The 22,173-nt window shown below is 41.0% G+C and overlaps 1 protein-coding gene across 1 annotated transcript; it reads right to left on the bottom strand.

Annotated features, from left to right (window-relative positions):
• Positions 1-407: 407 nt before the first annotated feature.
• On the bottom strand, positions 408-18,461 carry melk (maternal embryonic leucine zipper kinase). Its single transcript, XM_034188020.1, has 18 exons — positions 18,376-18,461; positions 18,073-18,184; positions 15,695-15,780; positions 14,377-14,493; positions 14,160-14,303; positions 13,984-14,052; positions 13,433-13,525; positions 11,757-11,855; positions 11,190-11,258; positions 10,867-10,965; positions 9,289-9,375; positions 9,062-9,193; positions 8,778-8,942; positions 8,409-8,688; positions 5,473-5,572; positions 1,409-1,565; positions 1,229-1,332; positions 408-1,138 (listed from the first exon to the last, which is right to left on the bottom strand). The coding sequence occupies exons 2-18, from the start codon at positions 18,149-18,151 to the stop codon at positions 961-963; spliced, it is 2,058 nt and encodes a 685-aa protein (XP_034043911.1). The 5' UTR covers positions 18,152-18,184; positions 18,376-18,461; the 3' UTR covers positions 408-960.
• Between the last annotated feature and the right edge of the window lie 3,712 nt (positions 18,462-22,173).

The raw sequence follows: 22,173 nt of genomic DNA, 5'->3' as shown, positions 1-22,173 counted from the left end.
GTCTTCAATTTCCATACCTATGGTCACGAATGTTAGGTAATAACTGAAAGAACGAGGTTGCTGTCGGGTATCTGAGATTACACTCAGGGACAGGGTGAGGACCTCTGAGCTGAGGTGGTTCAGGCCACGCTCCAGGCATATCCAACTGGAGGGCTTATGTTTCCCAGCTAGCTTGGCAAATCCCTCAGAAAGAGTGGATATGGCCAAGGACAGAGAAGCGTGGGATGAGCTGCTTGATCTACTGCCACAGTGATCCAGACAACCAGCAGAAAGGGAAATCAATCAATCACCATCACAAAGCTCCATTGTTCCCATGAATAAGACCTGAACCCAAAAAGAGGAATTTAAGTACCTAAATTCTCATGTTTCCAAACCCAAAGAAATAATCAATAATCCAGAAATGTTTCATACCTATCAGAAACTATTTATTTTGCTACTTGCACAATTTCATTTAAAAAACAAAAACACCTCACAATATGACAAAATTGTAAAAAGCACCAACAGGTAAGAAACAAAAAGACACTTGTAGACGATGAAAAACTTTCTTTATAAAAAAAAAAAGATGTAGCCTTATATTAATAATTGTTATTAGTGTCATACAATAAACCTCAGCAGCAAATCTCATTTTAAACACAAGCATGTATAACACCAGTTTGTCCCTTCTGGACTGACAAACATCCTACAAATGTTAAGGAGACACAATAGAAATATGTGAAGAAATGTAACTTCTATGCAAAAACAACAGTATTCTGTTGGAAATGTTCATGTATTGTGGTTTTGATACTGGCAGATGGAAAAATTCACCAAGAACCCTGTGTAAAGACATGATCTTATAGCTCAAACCCCACACATCAACCAGGTCTGTCTTTTTTGTACAAAGTCATGTCTGACACCAAACGTCCAGAGTGCTTGGTGGAAAACATGATGTTATTACGGGATAAAGTGCCTCCTGTGTGGTGTTTAGATGCTGGAGGTGGAGAGGATATCCTCCACCAGGTGCTTGTAGACCCACGCATCTCCTTTCAGCCTCTGGCGTCGCACCCCAACCACCTCCGACCTCTGCAGCAGGCACACTTCCAGCTCAAACGCCATTGTCACTTTGCCAAAATCGTTGCCGATGTGGCACTTCAGGGTGTAACTGAGCACAGAATGAAGACGTGTATGAAAGCGTTAGGGTTTGATCACAAGATGTGTCGCTCAGTAAATGGGGGATAACATGAATGTGTACCCTTTCTGTGTGAAGTCGACGTGTTTCTCTGGGAGGATGGAGAGGATCTGGTTCAGGACCTGGTCTGGGTTCGTCTGACTCGTCAGAGTTACATTGTATTGTGCCTGGGAACAGTTACACAGCCTTCTCAGAAATGCTTCACTGTGTGTTTGTGTGCGACATGTTGTGCGATGGCAGTACCTTGATCTTGCGCGGGCCATCACGCAGGCCTTTTCTCTTGCTGGGAGTCAGCATGGTGATCACCTTGTCCAGACCTCTCTCCAAAGAGCCAAACACCTTCCCTGCTCTCTTCTTTTTACTGCTGTCTCCTGCACCCGCCATGTCCAAAGACCGAGACCTGGAGTTAAAGAAGGTCAAAACATTACACCAAGCATCCGATCTATGTGTTCACATTGTCGCTTTAAAGTGAACTGCAACAACATTAAATTGATTTTGAGCTCTATATTTAGACAGCAAAAGCTTTGCTTTATGGTCACAATTAAAATCTTTTATTGTGAAGCACATTCAGGAAGTCACAACTCACTATCAGCATGACAACAGCAACAATTCCTCCTCTTTCAACTTTATTCAGAACAGCACCAAAAAAGTGATGATTTGTGCACTCAGCCAGCTGCAGGTTTTTATTTATTAATTTACTTGTGGCACCATTAATCTTTTCAAGATGTCGCTCAAGGAGGAACCAGACTTGTGGAGATGTAAGATATGCTCCAGACGCCTCATTTGTTTACCCCCCCCCCCCCCCCCCCCCCATTATTTTAAATTCAATAAAGTGGTGGTTCTTCATTTTGGCCCTTAAATACAACTCCTAACTATGCCAGTTATTCTTTCAGAATATTTTAAAACTAATCAATTAATTTCTGGAATCTTCCAAGCTATGTAAAGATAAATGTATCGTTAGGTATTTCATCGAGATACCCACTGAAACTCTGAGAAACTATAAATGGAAATAAATCCAACTTGCCACTATCATTTTTAAGTAGGTTTTTGGAAATAAAGACATAACTGACATAGCACACACTTTGTTTGGTAAAATGGAAAAAGAGCAACTGGGGAAACCAGAGATTGAAAGTTTTTAGCCAAGGTGTATGCAAACCTATGTCTGCATCGGCAGACTTTGGGTCAAGAATGGACCCTGCTTTAAGCCTAAAAATTTGAGCTTTGCTCTTAATACAATTTATTCGGATTGCAGCATCAATGTTATTACCTCCGCCAAGGAGGTTATGTTTTCGGTCGCGTCCGTTTGTTTGTTGGTTGGCTGGTTTGTTAGCAGGATTACTCAAAAAATCCTCAACGGATTTCAATGAAATTTTTACCAAGGGTGTATCTTGGCCTAACTTAGAAGTGATTAAATTTTGGTAATGATCCAGAACAAGATCCAGATCCAGTCATTTTTTTTTAAGGATTCTTTATCATTGCAGGATAGGGCCAATTTCAACATTTTTGCATCTAACTTCATGAAGACGGGTCACAAAGGATGAACAAAAATTAAGTTACAATAATTTAGCATTTGTTTCTCCTCATTGAATAAACTTCTTAGAATATAAAAATAAAACTCGTGTAGTTCATGCAGTTTTTCTTTATAATACATTTGCTGAAGATCTAAGGGTTTAACCACTGAATCTGAAACATGACAGTAGAAGCGTCAAACGATGTGGAATAAGTCTCTTTGCCAAAGGGTATTCCATGTGACGTCAGTGACCCTATGGCCTTGGCGGATGTTTGCGTTCTCTAAGTGCTTCTAGTTAGCAATAATTTTGCTTCTCAAAATGAAAACTGAAAAGTTGTACATCGGGAGATTGCTATATGTTCCTTTTATGCTCCTGTAGTTTTGGAATGTTCCTGGTAAAATTCATTGTGCCCCATTAATTATACCTAAAATATTTGCACAATACTGTGCATTTGATGAAAAAGATGAACAAGATTTCCATCTGACAATACTTCTCTAACTCACTGATAATAGTGCACTGAACAAACTAAATTATAGCAGCACAAGGATGGAGAATAACTTTCAACTACACAGTTAGCATTTGCCAACTTCAGTATAATTTTCTCACTCGCCTATTTATTGGTGCATCCCTGAAGGATTTTTGTAGCACTGCAGTATTATTCATTTGATCCAAATGACATGAACGAGCATCAAGGAATTTAACAACAAAGCTATTGGACAATTTATAGTTTGGGAATTAGTCACAGCAACTGTGGTTTAATCCCTCAATGGAAAGTGAGATTTGACCTTAACGCTCCCTCTTGGTTGCCAATGCTGACCTAGGGTTGGGACAACTAATGAAAATCATTAGTCGGGTACCATAAATCACTGACTAGCTGGTAACTAAATCTGACATTGAATGAATTAAACCAATTTTGAATTTTGATGGTGAAACTCTTATTTTAACAAATATTAGCACAAAATCACAAATACAACCCCTGGCAAAAATTATGGAATCACCGGCCTCGGAGGATGTTCATTCAGTTGTTTAATTTTGTAGAAAAAAAGCAGATCACAGACATGACACAAAACTCTAGTCATTTCAAATGACAACTTTCTGGCTTTAAGAAACACTATAAGAAACCAAGAAAAAAAGATTGTGGCAGTCAGTAACGGTTACTTTTTTAGACCAAGCAGAGGAAAAAAATATGGAATCACTCACTTCTGAGGAAAAAATTATGGAATCACCCTGTAAATTTTCATCCCCCAAACTAACACCTGCATCAAATCAGATCTACTCGTTGACATTGACCCTATGCCATGACATTGACCCTATGCCATGACATTGACCCTATGTGTCTTTTTACAAGGAATGTTTTCGCAGTTTTTGCTCTATGGCAAGATGCATTATCATCTTGAAACATCCCCAAACATCCTTTCAATTGTCCAAAATATCAATGTAAACTTGTGCATTTATTGATGATGTAATGACAATCATCTCCCAAGTGCCTTTACCTGACATGCATCCTCATATCATCAATGACTGTGGAAATTGACATGTTCTCTTCAGGCAGTCATCATTATAAATCTCATTGGAACGGCACCAAACAAAAGTTCCAGCATCATCACCTTGCCCAACGCAGATTCGAGATTCATCACTGAATATGACTTTCATCCAGTCATCCACAGTCGACAATTGCTTTTCCTTAGCCCATTGTAACCTTGTTTTTTTTCTGTTTAGGTGTTAATGATGGCTTTCGTTTAGCTTTTCTGTATGTAAATCCCATTTCCTTTAGGCGGTTTCTTACAGTTCGGTCACAGACGTTGACTCCAGTTTCCTCCCTTTCGTTCCTCATTTGTTTTGTTGTGCATTTTTCGATTTTTGAGACATATTGTTTTAAGTTTTCTGTCTTGACGCTTTGATGTCTTCCTTGGTCTACCAGTATGTTTGCCTTTAACAACCTTCCCATGTTGTTTGTATTTGGTCCAGAGTTTAGACACAGCTGACTGTGAATAACCAACATCTTTTGCAACATTGCATGATGATTTACTCTCTTAAGAGTTTGATAATCCTCTCCTTTGTTTCAATTGACATCTCTCGTGTTGGAGCCATGATTCATGTCAGTCCACTTGGTGCAACAGCTCTACAAGGTGTGTTCACTCCTTTTTAGATGCAGACTAACGAGCAGATCTGATATGATGCAGGTGTTAGTTTTGGGGATGAAAATTTACAGGGTGATTCCATAATTTTTTCCTCAGAATTGAGTGATTCCATATTTTTTTCCTCTGCTTGGTCTAAAAAAGTAACCGTTACTGACTGCCACAATCTTTTTTTCTTGATTTCTTATAGTGTTTCTTAAAGCCAGAAAGTTGCCATTTGAAATGACTTTAGTTTTGTGTCATGTCTGTGATCTGCTTTTTTTCTACAAAATTAAACAACTGAATGAACATCCTCAGAGGCTGGTGATTCCATAATTTTTGCCAGGGGTTGTACAAAAAACAGCAATACCATGAAGACAATCACTGCATTCATTTACTTGGCACAGACTACCCGCCTGAGCCGTCTAATTTATCTACCGAAAGTTCACACACTTTCTGGTCTGTTCTTTCAAGTTAAATGAACTTAATAAATGGCTTTCGACTAGTTGGATTATAGCTAGTAGTTGACTATTACAACTCATCATCCCACCCCCTTTGGCTGCTACACCCTTGCATCTGACACTTTCTCTTAAACTCCCCCTCCTCCTCTTTTTATAATTGACACATTTTTCAGATTCTTCACCCACGCTGTCATAGCCGCCCCCTCCAGGTGACGCACCTCCTCTCAGGACTGAAGGCCATGATCTCGAGGTTCACAGGCTCCTTGTTCTCTGCTCGTCTCCTCCGAATGCTGTTGTCTTTAGAGGCACTGCCACCATCTACATCACACAGACACACACGGATTTCGGCTTCAATGGCAACAGAACACATGTCACTACAGCCCACGTGGGACACTGAGCAGAGGAAAGCGACAGCTACACCTGTCACAGCACACGCCTGGGGACGCTGACACATAGAGCAAAGCGTGTGCGTGCATGTGTGTCACACACGGGACACTGCAACAAGAGCCGGACCAAGCTAGACTCCAAAAATGTAACTCGCAGCACTTTATCCAGCGTGTCAGTGGTTTTATAGTGGAAAGGAATGATGCCGGACAGCAGAGCGGTGCATTCACTGTGACAACTAATTAAGACTATAATGATTCTCTATTCATATTGGTGTCAGTCATTTACAGATAAGTGAATAGAATTAGCTTCCTGATAATAACCTCACCTTTGAGTTGACAGTGATAATAGATGTGCGTGTATGTGAGAGAGACAGAATGTCCATTTTTAGTGGCATAATGACAGCTAAATCAGAGAAATACGAGTGGCTTTGAAATAAAAACAGGCCCAATAAATGAGTTTATTACCAGAAGACAATTTACTTGCAAATGTGCAGCATGTGGACGTGGCACTTGTGATTATGAGAGCTGCATAAGAGAGAGAGAGCAATGAGAAGGGCAGTGGGCTAATACAAATAATCTTAAGGGACTCGACTACAACGACCTGACTGAGCACACTACAGTGAGAGTGCACAAACTGCTGGATGAATTCAAAGTGTTACCACTTCCACATACACAGAGCTCCACATTAACACTGGTCAAGTGGCAGTTCGTTTACTTGCAGAGAAATCAAGTATATATGCATCAGTATTTGGATACAGCTGCAGTGATCAAATCTCTTCATGCTCTCATTGGCCCAGTTTTTTTTTTTTTTTTTTGAGAAATCCAGCTTTCTATCAAGCAAGTAGACTAGACACACATTTTTATTTCCCAGCAAAAAGGTGCTCAGAAAGCCCAACACCCACGTCTTACACAGTTATGCCAGCTGATCCTTTGAGATTCAGTGATAACATAATAATGTTTTGAGTGGCCTTGAAATGTGATCAATTCTGTCCACAATTCAACTTGTTATCCCTGACAAACAAACATTCCACCTTGTTTAAACCATCCAAAGAATTACGACTTTGACCTTTCAAGAAAGGTAACTGGACAACTTTGTGAGTGATTAGTAATCACCAGCTGCCACAAATGCAGATTAGACCTTCCGAGGTCAAAAGTCATATGGTCAAACAAAAGGTGAGACATGACTTCAAGTTAGTGTTTGTTAGTAACCACTGGTGTATCTGTCACTCGTAAGTCCCTTTGGCTGCTCCCTTGTTTGCACTTGGGGTCGCCACAGCAAATCCAAGGTGGATCTGCATGTTGAATTGGCACAGGTTTTACACTGGATGCCCTTCCTGACGCAACTCCACATTACATGGAGAAATGTGGCAGGGGTGAGATTTGAACCCAGAGCCTTCTGAACTGAAACCAGACACGATAACCACTTGGCGTATCTGTTACTAATTTCTCAAACTAAATTTAGCCTTTGGAGATCACATGACCAAAGTGACAAGACATCACATTAGTGTTTAATAGTAAATGCAGTTTTATCTTTAACTCAGTAGCTAGTCTAAAATGTTAGACCTTTCAAGCTTGCATGACCAATACAAAGGTCACATATTACTTCATATTATGTTTATACTAACTGTAGGTGTGTCTTCAACCAGTTATGAGAAATAATCACCATTCTAAATGTCCTCACAGTATAAATCAAGAATCACCAACTCTGCTCCTGACCTGCATATTTTCAAAAACAACTTTCCGTCCTCATCCTACTGATAATTAAATCAGATTTGCTCAGCCAATCAAGAGCTACGAAACACCAGACTTAACGAATCAGCTGTACACACAGGCGATCACTATGAGCACAGTTGGTATTAAGTACTGGGCCTGAGCTTCGACCTTATGATCAAAAAACTCATGTAACTGGCTGACCCTCAGTCATTCCACCAACTTTGGTCCAAACTGGAGGACAGTTTTTTATTATTATTATTCCATTCACACAAACACTGCCAGCTGTCAATGACTTCTCTTTTAGAACCATATTGACTTTTCTACACTGAAAACAGCAGCATATTTTCTGATGCTGTTAAAATAAATAAATAAAATATTAGCAGCCCAACAAAACTTAATCCAAGTGCCTGGATGATGAGATATTCTAGAAGCACTTTAGAATGAGCCAGAACCAGTTTGACTTAAAATAAATATTTTTTTCAGATCCAATGTCATTTCTCTCTAAACTGAGGACTCCACAAGTGCTTCACCAAAAACATGAGGGCCATTTGGCAGCTTTGTCATCGAGTGCTCACAGCACAAAAGCAAAATAAACTGCAGAATGATGAACATGCAGACATTATGCAGTTAAAGGTCGCTGCAACCTGTCTGACCCGTCACCACACTGGAGTAGTAACCACAGTTGAAGATGAAACAGCAGGAAGGTACAGGAGAGTCCGTGCAAGTTGTCTGATGCAATTTTAACCCAGTAATATGATCATGAGAAAGCAGGTGGGCTTTAAGAAGTGTGTGTGTGGCAAATCTGAACTCACCCGGGCAATTTCAGAGCCTATCTCCGTGTGTGTCACATTTCGTGGATAATGGAGTGAGAAAAAAAATAAACAAATTTTGAGCTTTGAATGCAAAGCCAAAGACCGTTGCCAAAACAAACCCCTTAAAGGAAATACCGGGGTCAACCTGTACGCACACACAACAAGCTTGATGAGAAATTGGCCCAAATACCTCAGAGGATGAGTGGAAAAAAAAAAACGTTCTCAAGTTATACTTGTTCTTACCTTTAGGTGTGACTGCATTATTTTTATTTCCACTTTTGGTGGGCGTGGTCAACATGTTCTTGTTTTGGCGTATATTCTTCTTATTAGATGCAGGAGTTCGGGGAGGAGGCAACATAAAAATTTCAACATCTTTCTCCTGCACATCAATACTCTCCTTGTTCTCACTGGTTTGTTCTCTGTCTCTGTCCCGTTTCTCCCGACAGTGCTGTGGCGCCGATCGCACTTTCTCTGATGTTGGGCTGCAAGCGTATCGTTTTTTTCCTAAAGGAGAGGCCAGTTTCTTAAGCAATACAAAGAAGAAGTAGTGTCAACACGTTATCAAAAAAAAAATTAATTTCTGGAAAAGTATTTGTCCAAACTTCCACAAACCGTCTCTTTGCCATTTGTGGTGCTGTCACTCTGATCTCTAACCACCCGAGGTGTATGTTGTGTGTTTGAAATCCACGGACAATCATCAATGTAGTCTGAGCAAAAGTCCAGAGAACCGACAATCAAAGCTTCATCATCCTCACTGAAGTGAAGAGCATCCTTGCCCTGGGAAGTAAGAAGACAAAGATTTGGAAAAGAAAAGTTTTTCCAAGAAGAAAATAAAGTACTTGTATATGTTGGACATAATTGAGACGGAGCGTCCAGCTTTGAGGCGGCAGTCTGACCTCTAATCCCCGGTGCAGAGGAGAGCCGCGGCCGTTACAGAATGCTGGTTCGGTGTGCAGACGGACCGGCCGGCCGCGCTGCTTCTTCGACAGCAGCAGCAGGTAGGTAGCTGTGGCGTGGTCGTACCGCCACTGCAAAGCAACGAAGGTTTGAGACGGCGCAGTGTGTACGGGAGAAAGATTTTCTCATAAGGCTGAGACATGTCAAGACTGAAACATGCACTTGCCTCTCTGACCAACACGGTGGTGCTCTCTCTTGATCGTTTCATGTTGACGGCCATCTCAGTGATGCAGTCTTCATCAACGTGACCAAGCTTCCAACAAGAACACGCAAAATGACAGCATTTTCTACACCGTGCATGAAAATCACTGAAGGACTTTCATCTGGAAGCTTTGTTACATAGTCATGTCAAGTCTGGAAGCATGTGCTGGTGCTGTGCTACTGCTTTGCTGCATCCACAACACCACAGAATCACCTTGGGTACATGATGGCAACCACCCAGACACATAACCATTTAATTCCCACACCTCTAAAATAGCCATGTATCAGTTGCAGTCAGGCAAAATGTGGGTGTCCCTGCCTTGGCCTTCTCCAGCTACTGGGTTCCTCAGCTCTCAAGCACCCGTGCAGTGGATCATGGGCCACATGGCCAAAATGTCAATGCCAACACTCTCTCAAAATGCAAAGGATACTCATCTTAGTCTGCTTAAGTAACCGCCTTTTCGACGCAAACTCATTCCAGTGGTACCCAAGGATCATCTGAAGAGACCTAGTACCAAAGGACATCCAATCGTTGCCTTACCAGGCACGTCTCTATCTCAAAAGCTGATGACCCAGAGACATGAACAACACTGCCGTGATAAGTAAACATCTCTACAGTCTCTACAAGTTCAACACTTTCACCACATACAGATACACTTTTGATGGCCGAGTCAAGAAAGTCATTAAAAGCTTGAGTCTTTGTCATCAAAAACACACCAATTCCTTGGTGCTGCAAAAAGAGTATCCATTGATTTCTCAAATATCACAGCATCATGCACGTCAAGCTTAGTAAACCTTTTCTGACCAACAAAAGCATTTACGTCACTGGTTTCCACAGTCCTACCCAGCACCCTTTCTATGCAAGCATCGAACAGTGTAGGTGCCAGAACACATCCCTGATGAACACCAGTTTTCACTGGGAAAAACTCTCCCTGCAGTCTGGACAGCACTCACAGTATAGGCTGGCTATGATGTTCAGTAACTTTTTGGGGATCCCACAAATTCTCAGGATGTCCCAGAGAGCAGTCCAATCAACTGAATCAAGCACTTTGCAAAAATCAACTTTAGCTGCAAAGAAGCTTGTAACATTGGTAAAAATCAATCAGTGAGGTAGGAGCTAACCACATTTTGTGCATGTTTTCATATAATGCACTACCACTGTTTGAACCTCAACTGAAATCTAGAAACCGGTTTAGGAGGCATTATGAAATCAATATCATACAATAAAGCTCATCTCATATGTTGCATCAAATTAACTCCCATTGAGGATGTCAGACTAAAAATAAAACCCAGTGAGATGGACAAGGTGATTAACATACAACACCCCCCCCCCCACCCCCACCCTCAAACACACACTTTTCCTTGTGCAGGATAAAATCATGTGATTAACAACACACACACACACACACACACACACACACACACACACACACACCACACACACACACCACACACACACACACACACACACACACACACACACACACACACACACACACACACACACACACACACACACACACACACACACACACACACACACCGGCTGCCTGCTGTGCCATTCCACTGGGCTGCTGTAGCCTTTCATCACCCAGGGATGGTCCAGCAAATGACGGACTGTTATACGCCGCTTGGGGTCCACCTACAGGACACACACAGAAATTACACCTCTATGTACAGCAGACAGAATTGTACATGTACAAACAAATAAATCAATCATTTACATGTGGTAAATGCTTGAATGTAAATCCAAGATTCTACTTTGTTCTACCAAGTGCAACCGGAACTAGTGAGTGAGTAACTGGGAAGAACGGTACAATGCTTTTAAAGGTGGTTAAGGAGAAAACTAAATGACTGAAGCTGTACCTGCATCATCTGGTTGAGGAGCAGGATACTTCCTGGAGAGAGCCATCGGGGGTTGTCATATTTGCCACTCTGAAGAAAAAAAAAGTATGCATTTAGAAACAGTAATCCAGTCGATACAAAACTAAACGTAAATACTTGTCTGACTGTAAGAACGTTCAAAGACGGCAGAATACTACAATCAAACTGCAGAATACCGTGTTCTCCCAGCACGGCCTGGCTTACTCGTAAAACAGCCACCACTCTGCCCCTTTGTGTACCTCACTTCGCTCCAGAGTGGCAGATCTTGCAGTGCTCTAGTAGCTTTGGTTGTTATCATGATCCTTCCCCCCTACACTGGTACTACCCATGTACAAAGTTTGGCTTATTTGAGTACAAGGTACCACCAATACTTTAATTGGCAGGCGGGAATAAATACAAAACACGTGACAAATATAACTTCAAAGGGATATTGCACAGAAATTTAGCTTCTAGATTTTTTTTTTTTTTTTACAAAATTCTGAAATTATATATGAAATTGAAATGAATAAATTGCTGTAAAACATGCCAACAGAAAGACACTCTTCTTACTGTGATCTTCCTGTAAAGAACCATACAGTTTTCATCATCAAAGGGCAGGTATCCACAGAGCAGAGCAAACAGCAGCACGCCCATGCTCCACACATCAGCCTGCAGGTCACATGACATCACAGCAAACCACTGTACACCTCAGAGAGATCGAGTCACAGTGCAGTGAATGCAACTGAGTAACCATAAAAAGACAGATTTGTTGGAGAGGCAGGTAACCGTAGACACAACTGGCAAAGGTTCAGGTTTTGTAAGTTAAATGTAATCACAGAACAGATGGGACTGAAATAGGGTTTCAAAGGGGTGGAAAAATTTCAGTCAGTTTCCAGAAACTTTTCACAGCGAATTAGGATCAAGAAATTTGGAATTTTTTTTAATTTTTTTTATAAATTTGCAATATTCCAAGTTGTAACCTCATTCATTCACTTCAACCGCTTGCTCCAGTTAAGGGTCACGGGGGGCTAAAGCCTATCCCAGCTGTCACAGGGCATGAGGCGGGGTACACCCTGGACAGGACGCCAGTTATTGCAGCAGATAACTGACAGAATCCTGCAAATGGTGATACAAACACCAAAGTTGGCACAAATACTTCTTAGACATTGCTCTTTTGAAAAAACCAACTAGCTACTTGAATTTTCAATAGGCAGCCAGGTAGGGGTCAATTGAAGAATTACACAGGGGTCAAAATTAAAAATGCTCCAATCAAATTGAAAACTGCACTGCATTATTTGTCTGATCATAACAATTCCAAAAAAGTGTAGTTTGGACTATCCATGACTGAATGTTCAGGAGTTATGGGGCAAAAGCAGCAAAAATGGTGACAAAGGTCAGTTTCAGTTTGTACAGGGGTCAAAAGTTAAAGTTCCTTCAATTTTGGCAAAAAGTGATGCAAATTATTGGTTGAACTAATAGGATTAATAAATGGAATAGTTTTTATTGTGTTGAATGTTTGGTCTCCAAAGTAAAGGTCAAACAAGGTCATCGTCCATTGGATTCTGTGACATCATATGTTACCCTGTGACATGATAACTAAGCATGACACATGGTACGAATTATTCCTTTTTAAAACACTGTTAACTGAACTAATAATTTGCAGCATTTTTTACCAAAATTGGAGCAACTTTAATTTTTGACCCTTGTACAAACTAAAACTGACTTTTGTCACCATTTTTGCTGTTTTTATCCCAATTGAAAATTCAAGTGGCTAGTCGTTTTTTTTTCGAAAGAGTAATGTCTAAGGAGTATTTGTGCTGAATTTGATGCTTGTATCACAATTTGCAGAATTTTGCTCTAAATATTTTATTAGTCGCTGCACTAAAGCACTGTGGGTAATTTATAGAAATTGTAACATACTCGTACACAAACATAATCTCCCCAATTAAATGTAAAATTCCAACTGGAATGGTCTTTAAAAACATTTTACAATTGATGCTGGATAACTGAATAGAAACACGCTGCAGTCATCAGTGCATTGTGTGCATGTGATTGAAGAATGCACAGTGCAAGGTAGAAACAGAACTAAATCTGTATGAAATGTTATTTTAACCCAGATTACACTGCAGGATACCCATTAAGTTCATTCCCATATGTTCCCATGGAAAGTTTCAATCCTTTAATTCCCAAAATTTTGTGATCCTTGTCTGAATTTCACTAGAAATGATACAACATAGATCTCTCACCTCAGAACCAATGTAGGCTTTTCCCTGGATAAGTTCAGGAGCGGCGTAAGCAGGGCTGCCACAGCATGTCATCAGCTCATAGCCCAGACCCCCCTATAAAACCACAAAGCAGAGTTTTTGACATATACTGTTCACAGGGTTGTCTGAAAGTTTTAAGGTGTGTCTACTAAAGTTTCTCTGATGGCTGCTGAAAAATAAAGGCTACGTTATCAACACCGACAAAAAAAAAAAAAAAAAAAAACATTTTGACATTTCAACTTCACCCTTTCATCAGTCTCCCATGGAAAAAAAAAATGCAACTGCTGTACAACATGCCAGCTTCCCATAAATGTAATGAAGCAAGAGAATGCAATAATGTAAACTGTTACTACAGTTACAATAACAAATTCTGTAAGAAACACAGCAAGTGTCTAAAATGAAGGTTGACAACAGGAACTTTTTTAACAGAAATAAACAGGAATCCATGCATGTTCTTCACCTGAGAAACCTCACAGACTCTGTGAATTTGAAAAAGATACAGAGATAAGTCATGTACTGTCTTCTTGTGGTACCTTAGGTTTCGCACACAAGCCAAAGTCAATCAGCTTCAAGTTGTGGTCTTCGTCTATCAACAGGTTTTCCTGGAATTCACATGTAACACAAGATGCACAGACACAAGATGAACATCTTACATTTCAAACATTTCCTTTCTCCATTTCTCCCATTAATAATCAGAGGCCATTTTTACCGGTTTTAAGTCCCTGTGTGCGTAACCTTGGCTGTGGACGTAGGCCAGCGCAGAGACAATCTGCCTGAAAAACACCCTGGTCTCCTCTTCTGACAGACGGTCCTTTGCTATTATATAGTCAAACAGCTCTCCACCTGGACAGTACTGAGAGGGGACAGACGGCGCAAAATTAGCAGCGTGACATTAAAGCCACAGAGATTTCTCTAGGTGTACTTACCTCCAGTACCATGTAGATATGAGTGGACGTCTCTATGACCTGATAGAGGCGGCAGACGTGCTGATGGCTGAGGTTCTTCATGGCCTCGATTTCTACTTTTATACGAGGCAGGTCGTCCTGGAGACAGCAATAATCAAAAGCTAGTAATGAGGGCATGCCATGAAAAGTTTAACTGGTTAGTTAAGAAAAAGAAAATTAAATTCATGAATAATTTGAAAAATTCAGTAACATCTTAAATCATTTGCCAACTTGAGGATTTATTTTTACTGTAAACTGTGTATTTTGACCCAGGTAAGACATCACTTGGAGTTATAGTAATTCTGCATTTGACAGAATTTTTATATTTTATACTATAAAAAAAACCAAAAAAAAACAAACATCTTAACTTAAAAAAATAGGTAAGGACTGGAATATTTGAGGCAGCACAGTGGGCTTAGTGGTTAGCAGTGTTGCCTCGCAGCGAGAAGGTCATGGGTTCAATTTCTACCTGTGGCCTTGCTGTGTAGAGTTTGCATGTTCTCCCTGTAGTTGCGTGGGTTTCCTCCGGGTGCTCCGGTTTCCTCCCACAAACAAAGACGTGCAGGTTAGGTGGAATGGAATCTTTAAATTGTCTGTAGGTGTGCGTGTGGGCGTTACTGTTTGTTTGTCTATATGTGGCCCTAAGACAGACTGGCGTCCTGTCCAGGGTGTACCCCGCCTCGTGCTCTATGACTGCTGGGATAGGCTCCAGCCCCCCGCGACCCTTAATTGGATTAAGTGGTTGAAGGTGTGTGCGTGCACTATTTGAATTAGGCAGACAAATCTGCAACCCAAACACACTGATTATTCCTCAACCAAAAACTCAAAATGACCACAGCAATATTATAACTAGACAAAATGTATGACATACAGGAGAACATACAAAAATATGTGGTGAACGTATTTGGAAAAACTTAATACACAATGAATCCAATTATCAGAGTTCTAGTGAATGAACTGAAATCAAACAACAAATACACTTGTGTGCGATAATGGTTAGTCTGCAACCAATCCAAAATGCACAGATACTTTGTCTTTTCATCATTTTATTTTAATTTCCTTTTCCTGCATAGAACTACCTTCACGTCAGAACGTTTATGATTACTTTCTCAACGTAGAGCTACAAGTAAACATTTATCTTCGATTTGTTCTGAGGATTTAATTTACAATGACATGAATCAAAGAATGAAGCTGGAAAAAGAGAAAGAATGTCATTATTGCTTCTGAAATAACAAATGATGCACCACAACAGCTGAAAGAGTTTGAACAGTACTTGCAGATTTGTCACTTCTCGACTCACCCCAAGATTTTTCTTGTTCATAATTTTAATGGCAACCTTCTCTCTGGTCAAGAGGTGTCGTCCCAGCTTCACTTTAGCAAACCCTCCTGAAGCAAACAAAGTGCAGAACTACACACCATTAAAACATGTAGAACCTGGCATACTTTAAAAGTAATCAGTAGCAGTTAAAAATCCATTCTGACAATGAACCGGCATCCATTCACTAGGTGCCGGTTCATTGTCAGAAAAAAATAAAATCTGTCTTGCGCTGGCCAAAGATTAGGAGCACAAGATAGATTATTTAAGTGCAGCAACATCAAATTTTATGTCAGGCAAACGGGAATAATGTATGTAGTGTTACAGAAAGCAGTTACACTCTAGCATCACAAATAGTCAACTTATTACATAACCATTAAAGCCAAAGCTTACTGTTAACTATAATGTTTTACAACACACCAACATACTGTGATATGCTGCTTAAGAGACAGTAATTCTGTTTTAACCACCAATAGGACTTTTTTGTTTCGTTTGTTCCACAGTCAACAGGAGTGGCATCATGGCATCTTGGTGTTGTTTGTAAATCAGAACTATTCTTGAATCAGACCTGGATCATACTGGAATTGTGCAACAGTGCAAGACTTCCAGAAATGTGCAAAACAGTGGTCTGGAAGTGGAAATACTGCTCAAATTTGCAAACGTTTTTACATCTCTCAAAACTAAACCCTACTCCACTGAAGATAAAATAATTTGCTAGGCTGATAGGCAGATGAGATAGGGGCAGGGTGGTGGCCAAGCAGTTACTGCAGCTGACACCACAGTGGAAGAACCTGATTCATGACCACCACTACCCATTCTCTATGTACATGTGAAGTTGCACCATAAAGGGTAACCGACTTAAAACCTGTGCCAAATCAACATGCAGATCCATATCTGAGCCTCTGTGAAAACCTCCAAGTTAGAATCGGAAAGAATCTACAGCCAACTGGGACAGGTTTAAAACTTCATTCCAATGCTAGACGTCCACAGTGCCCTTCCAGAAATGGTGGTCAGACTTTGAAGAAGAAGAAGAAGGAAAAAAAAAATCTAACTTTGGCCCAGACAGCAAACTCCAATGTTGACACACGTGGTTCAAAAGTGGACATGTGGTTCAAAATTTTGTTTTTGTTTCCCATAAAAGATTAATTTTAAGTCAAACTGGGGATAGAATTGGACATCCTATATTTAAATACTAAGAAACAAAGTTATAATGATTGTCAAGGAAAATTATTTTGACATATTAAACTGATAATTGTGATTACTGTTACAGTAACCGCAACTATGTGTTGGTAGGTTATTATTATGGCAGTGACGTGACATCCTAACCCTCACCCTAATAGCCTAAATAACCCAAATCTTACAGAGATACATGAACCCAAAGTATAACAGACAAGAAATATTGGTTGATATGAAAGGAGATAAAAATATAAAGTCTTCCATCTGAGAATGGAACCCTTGTCTCCAGCATGACAGATGGCTGTCACATACTGAGATTACCCCAGTAGCAGATTTGCATATTCACCATCTGCGCATGTGCAAAAAAACCCACAAACAAACACAGAGTTTGTCTGTACTGAGTTTACCATTTTCTTTGTGCAGACCAAAATCAGGTTTAGAGGTGGGTTATTTTTCTCCATAAATTTAAACCAGCTCTATCTTTTCCACACACAGAAAGACCAAACTCAGTACAGAACTCCCCATTTTTCATATATGCCGTATATATAATATACAAATCTGATACGGTGGTCATGTCAGTAAGTGACAGCATGGACACTTACCACTATACTAACGAGGAGGTAGCAACACACACTGAGTCACGGAACATCAATTACAGAAGATACCGTAAGAACATCCACAAGACTTAGAGTTACGGTTGCTGCTGTAACTGTAACCACTTCAAGAAAAGAAGAAAAAAAAATGAATGGGACTACAGCTTTAAATTATCCAATCTACATTAAGTGGTTAGTACACTTTCAATGCAGAAGGTTCAAACCCCACCTCTGCCACATTTCTCCATGTAATGTGGAGCTGCATCAGGAAAGGCATCTGGTGTAAAACCTGTGCCAGCCAATTCAACATGCAGAGCCACCTCAGATTTGCTGTGTGGACCCTGAGAGCAAACAAGGGAGCAGCCGAAGGCACTTTTATAAATTTAACCTCATATACATTGTTATATTATGATTTAAATCAATTTGATGGGGCAGAGAGAATTTAGGTGGCCCTGAAGTGGATCCTTGAGGAACACCACAGAAGTGAAAAATAAGATTATTCCTATTTAGGGAAAAAGAAGGTTCTAACAGGAATCAAACCACGTAAGAGTCATTGAAGCAATCTGAGCCCAATCAGTGTTTGAGGAACTTTACCTGAGCCAATAGTCTCATAAACCTCATAATATTTATGGAGTTCTTCGGCTCCGCAAGGATCAAACCGCTCCACAGGCATCTTCTCTGCTTCAAACACACCAACACCGCCTCCCTGCCGACAAATTCAGCCATTCACAGGTCTACATAACATGTTAAACGCAATAAACACCCAGTTAAAGTGGAAAACACGTCACAAACATCAAACGATCATCAGACAGAACCGAACAAAACCAAAAACAAACACGCAAGTCAACTCGCAATGACATTATAACAGAAAGACGCTTCAGGAGATTATAAGCTTACCCCCAAGTATATGAAAAAAGGAGAAGCAAAAATGTGTTTTAAAAACGTCTGACACCGATGTTTTGTTCCACAAAGTTTGAATTTCCCACGTCGACGTTGACTCTATTTCCTGCTTCCGGTTAGTATCTCTAACGCCCCCTCTTGGTCACCACCAGAACAACAAGCCAAAAAGAAAAGAAAAGAAAAGCTCAAATGTGACTTTACCATGAAAAAAATAAGTTATACTCACATGTAAAATATTTGCTTAAACAATGACATGAATTTCCTTGAGTTTACCGATCTGTTTGTGATTGTCTGCTGGATCATGATCTTCATGATTCAAGTTTGAAGCTTTCAGTGACTTCCTGGACTCCTCCATCTGTATGCAGTGAAAGTGTCAAACTTGGAGAGCGATTCTTTCATCTCAGCTGTGACATTCATGTCTCTGGGTCCTTGGCCTTTGAGATGGAGGTGTTTGATGATGCACAGCTTTGCAGAAGAACAAAGGTCCAAGTCTTCGGGGTCCTGTTTTGCTATATGGTTGTGAGACTTGGACGATAACAAGTGACCTAAGGCAACAATTACATGTCTCATTAGGCCTCTTCAGAGAATCCTTGTGTAGGGGAAACCGGGGTACAGTGAATCAGTAGCTATATCTGCAAAACTACATATACGAGGTCTGTCAATAAAGTAATGGTCCTTTTTATTTTTTTCAAAAACTATATGGATTTCATTCATATGTTTTTACGTCAGACATGCTTGAACCCTCGTGCGCATGCGTGAGTTTTTCCACGCCTGTCGGTGACATCATTCGCCTGTGAGCACACCTTGGGAAGGAGTGGTCCCGCCCCCTCGTCGGATTTTGATTGTCTGGAAATGGCGAAATGAAAAGGACTTTTTTCCATCAGAATTTTTTCAGAAGCTGTTAGAGACTGGCACCTGGAAACCATTCGAAAAATTTATCTTTAGCTTTAAGGATCTCTTTAAGGACGCTTGGCGCACCGCAATCCGAGCTGAGACGACGCGGCACAAGCCACCGGACCATTTCTAAATGGATGGCTCTGTGGATACGAGACCGTCGTGTGCTCTTTCTCTGGTTATCACAAGAGCTGGACATCAGCCATTTTCCGGCAGATTTTACTTTTAACAAGAGATTTTGTCATGGAAAGCCACGCGGAGGCTTTGCGCGTAAAGACCGATTCGCTTTGGAAGCGAGACAAAGGAACACCTCTGTTTCGGCGTGTCAGAGGACACGTTTGGACATGTCTATCTCGGCTTTCAATGCTTACCAGTCTAGTAAGTATCAGTGAAATTGTGGAGAGTTGGACATGTCCAAGACTTTATTTCTCACAACAGAACACAACAAAAAAATTATTAGTTAGAAGACTCCCCCATCTAACTGATGAGCATGTGTTATGTCTTCTCCAGACTATCAGCTATTTGATAACATGACTCATGTGTGTCACATGAGTCATGTCTTAGTACCATAGGGATGGCTTCCTCTCTGGTCCACATGTCTTAGTACATATCAGCTAATGGGAAAATATAGACAGCTAGCATAACTGGAGCTATCAAATTATATAGCTGTGGAAATAGTTGTGTTTCTCTCCCAATTCAATACAGTGTCAAATCACAACATAAGTCACCCCAAAAGCAATACACAAGAGTCAGGTTTAAGCTTTAACCAACCCCTGAGCAAGCACATTGGCAACACTAGTCTGGAAAAAATAAACTTTATACCTGCTAGCTAGCAGGCTACAATGATAGCTATAGAGATAGATAGATAGATATGTGACCGGGACGGCGGTGGGATCAAACCCCAGACTGCTCAAACTAAAGACCAGAACTTTACCAGGTCAGCCAAAGGGGAATTCCCTGTTAGCCAAGCTAGCGGGAACATCTTTTCAATCCGGACTTCACCTTGCTACATATTTCTCCACCATTTTTGACTTCGTCCCGAAGTCGCAGGTGCATTTAAGCATGTTCTGTGACCACCCACATCCTGCTGACTACGCCAGTTGTGCCCGGAGGACCGTTGTGGCCGGGACGGCGGTGGGATCGAACCCCGAACTGCTCAAATTAAAGACCAGAACTTCACCTTTATTCCATTATTCACTGCAGGGTTCCGGCACCTCAGAACTTGCTGTTCACCACAAAGTGAGTAGTTTGATTTTATGTACATTATGTATGTGTGTTTGCTTTTGTGCACTCCTGTTTCAAAGGTCAGCAGCATTATGTCCAGGGGTCAAAGTGTAAAGATCCAAACTCTCAGCCAGTCACACAGTCATCTTTACTCATCATGTTGCTTCCAGAATCCTTGTGAGGCCTCACACAGCTTTCCAGTCTTACAGCCTGCTCTGCTCACTCGCTCACTCTGCTTCCACGGTCCAACAATCAACTTGCCTCATATGCCCTGCTACCTCATAACGGTTTAGTTTATTCACGCCCGTGACATGTAGAGTGGACTCACACACACACATACTCCTGCAGACAGAGACATTCTCATGGAAGTTTTGGAATTCTCAGTCGTGATCATTTCACACCTACAGTAGTGTTCAGAATAATAGTAGTGTGGCATTCAGTCAGTGAGTTCGTCAGTTTTGTGGAACAAACAGGTGTGAATCAGGTGTCCCCTATTTAAGGATGAAGCCAGCACCTGTTGAACATGCTTTTCTCTTTGAAAGCCTGAGGAAAATGAGACGTTCAAGACATTGCTCAGAAGAACAGCGTAGTTTGATTAAAAAGTTGATCTGGAGAGGGGAAAACTTATACGCAGGTGCAAAAAATTATAGGCTGTTCATCTACAATGATCTCCAGTGCTTTAAAATGGACAAAAACAAAAAACAAAAAACAGAGACCCCTGGAAGAAAATGGAAAACAACCATCAAAATGGATAGAAGAATAACCAGAATGGCAAAGGCTCACCCATTGATAAGCTCCAGGATGATCAAAGACAGTCTGGAGTTACCTGTAAGTGCTGTGACAGTGAGAAGACGCCTGTGTGAAGCTAATTTATTTGCAAGAATCCCCCGCAAAGTCCCTCTGTTAAATAAAAGACATGTGCAGAAGAGGTTACGATTTGCCAAAGAACACATCAACTGGTCTAAAGAGAAATGGAGGAATATTTTGTGGACTGATGAGAGTAAAATTGTTCTATTTGGGTCCAAGGGCCGCAGACAGTTTGTGAGACGACCCCCAAACTCTGAATTCAAGCCACAGTTCACAGTGAAGACAGTGAAGCATGGTGGTGCAAGCATCATGATATGGGCATGTTTCTCCTACTATGGTGTTGGGCCTATACGAGGTCTGTTAGAAAAGTATCCGACCTTTTTATTTTTTTCAAAAACCATATGGATTTGAATCACCAACACGGAGGTGGTTTTGTGCCGCGCCATGAGTGGCACGGTGGCGCATCCCTCCGCTCCTCTTCCATGAAAAAAACTCCTGTAACAGTGGAATGTGCCGAAAAAGTTGGAAATGATCTGGTTGTTTCAGCCTGTCGATCGGCGCTCGGAGTGCGCCCAGACGCTGTGGGCGGTCTTTAAACCGGCTGGAGCACTCCTTAATCTGTGTAATCCCCATAAAATTGTCCCTGAAAGCCATCTGAATTTTCCGAATGGTGTCCACCTGGAGGTCTCTCACAGTTTCTGGAAAAATTTGATGCAGCAAAGCACCAAATCGTTCAGACATTTTATTTGCAATAAAAATCCAACGAGAGGGGTGGACCACTGCTCACACAAAGCCTGCTCACAGGCGAATGACGCAACCGACAGGCGTGAAAAAACTCACGCATGCGCACGAAGGTTCAAGCTTGGCTGA

This window comes from Thalassophryne amazonica, chromosome 15 (assembly GCF_902500255.1).
Source record: "Thalassophryne amazonica chromosome 15, fThaAma1.1, whole genome shotgun sequence".
NCBI lineage: Eukaryota > Metazoa > Chordata > Actinopteri > Batrachoidiformes > Batrachoididae > Thalassophryne > Thalassophryne amazonica.
This window is presented reverse-complemented; position numbering and strand designations above follow the sequence as displayed.

Excerpts from the sequence above, each read along its gene's own strand:
- melk (XM_034188020.1), bottom strand. The coding sequence starts at position 18,151 with ATGCCTGTGGAGCGGTTTGATCCTTGCGGAGCCGAAGAACTCCATAAA. Across the intron at positions 9,194-9,288 it reads CCACCGTGTTGGTCAGAGAG|TGGCGGTACGACCACGCCAC; the intron begins GCAAGTGCATGT and ends GTTGCTTTGCAG. Across the intron at positions 1,566-5,472 it reads GCCTTCAGTCCTGAGAGGAG|GTCTCGGTCTTTGGACATGG; the intron begins GTGCGTCACCTG and ends CTTTAACTCCAG.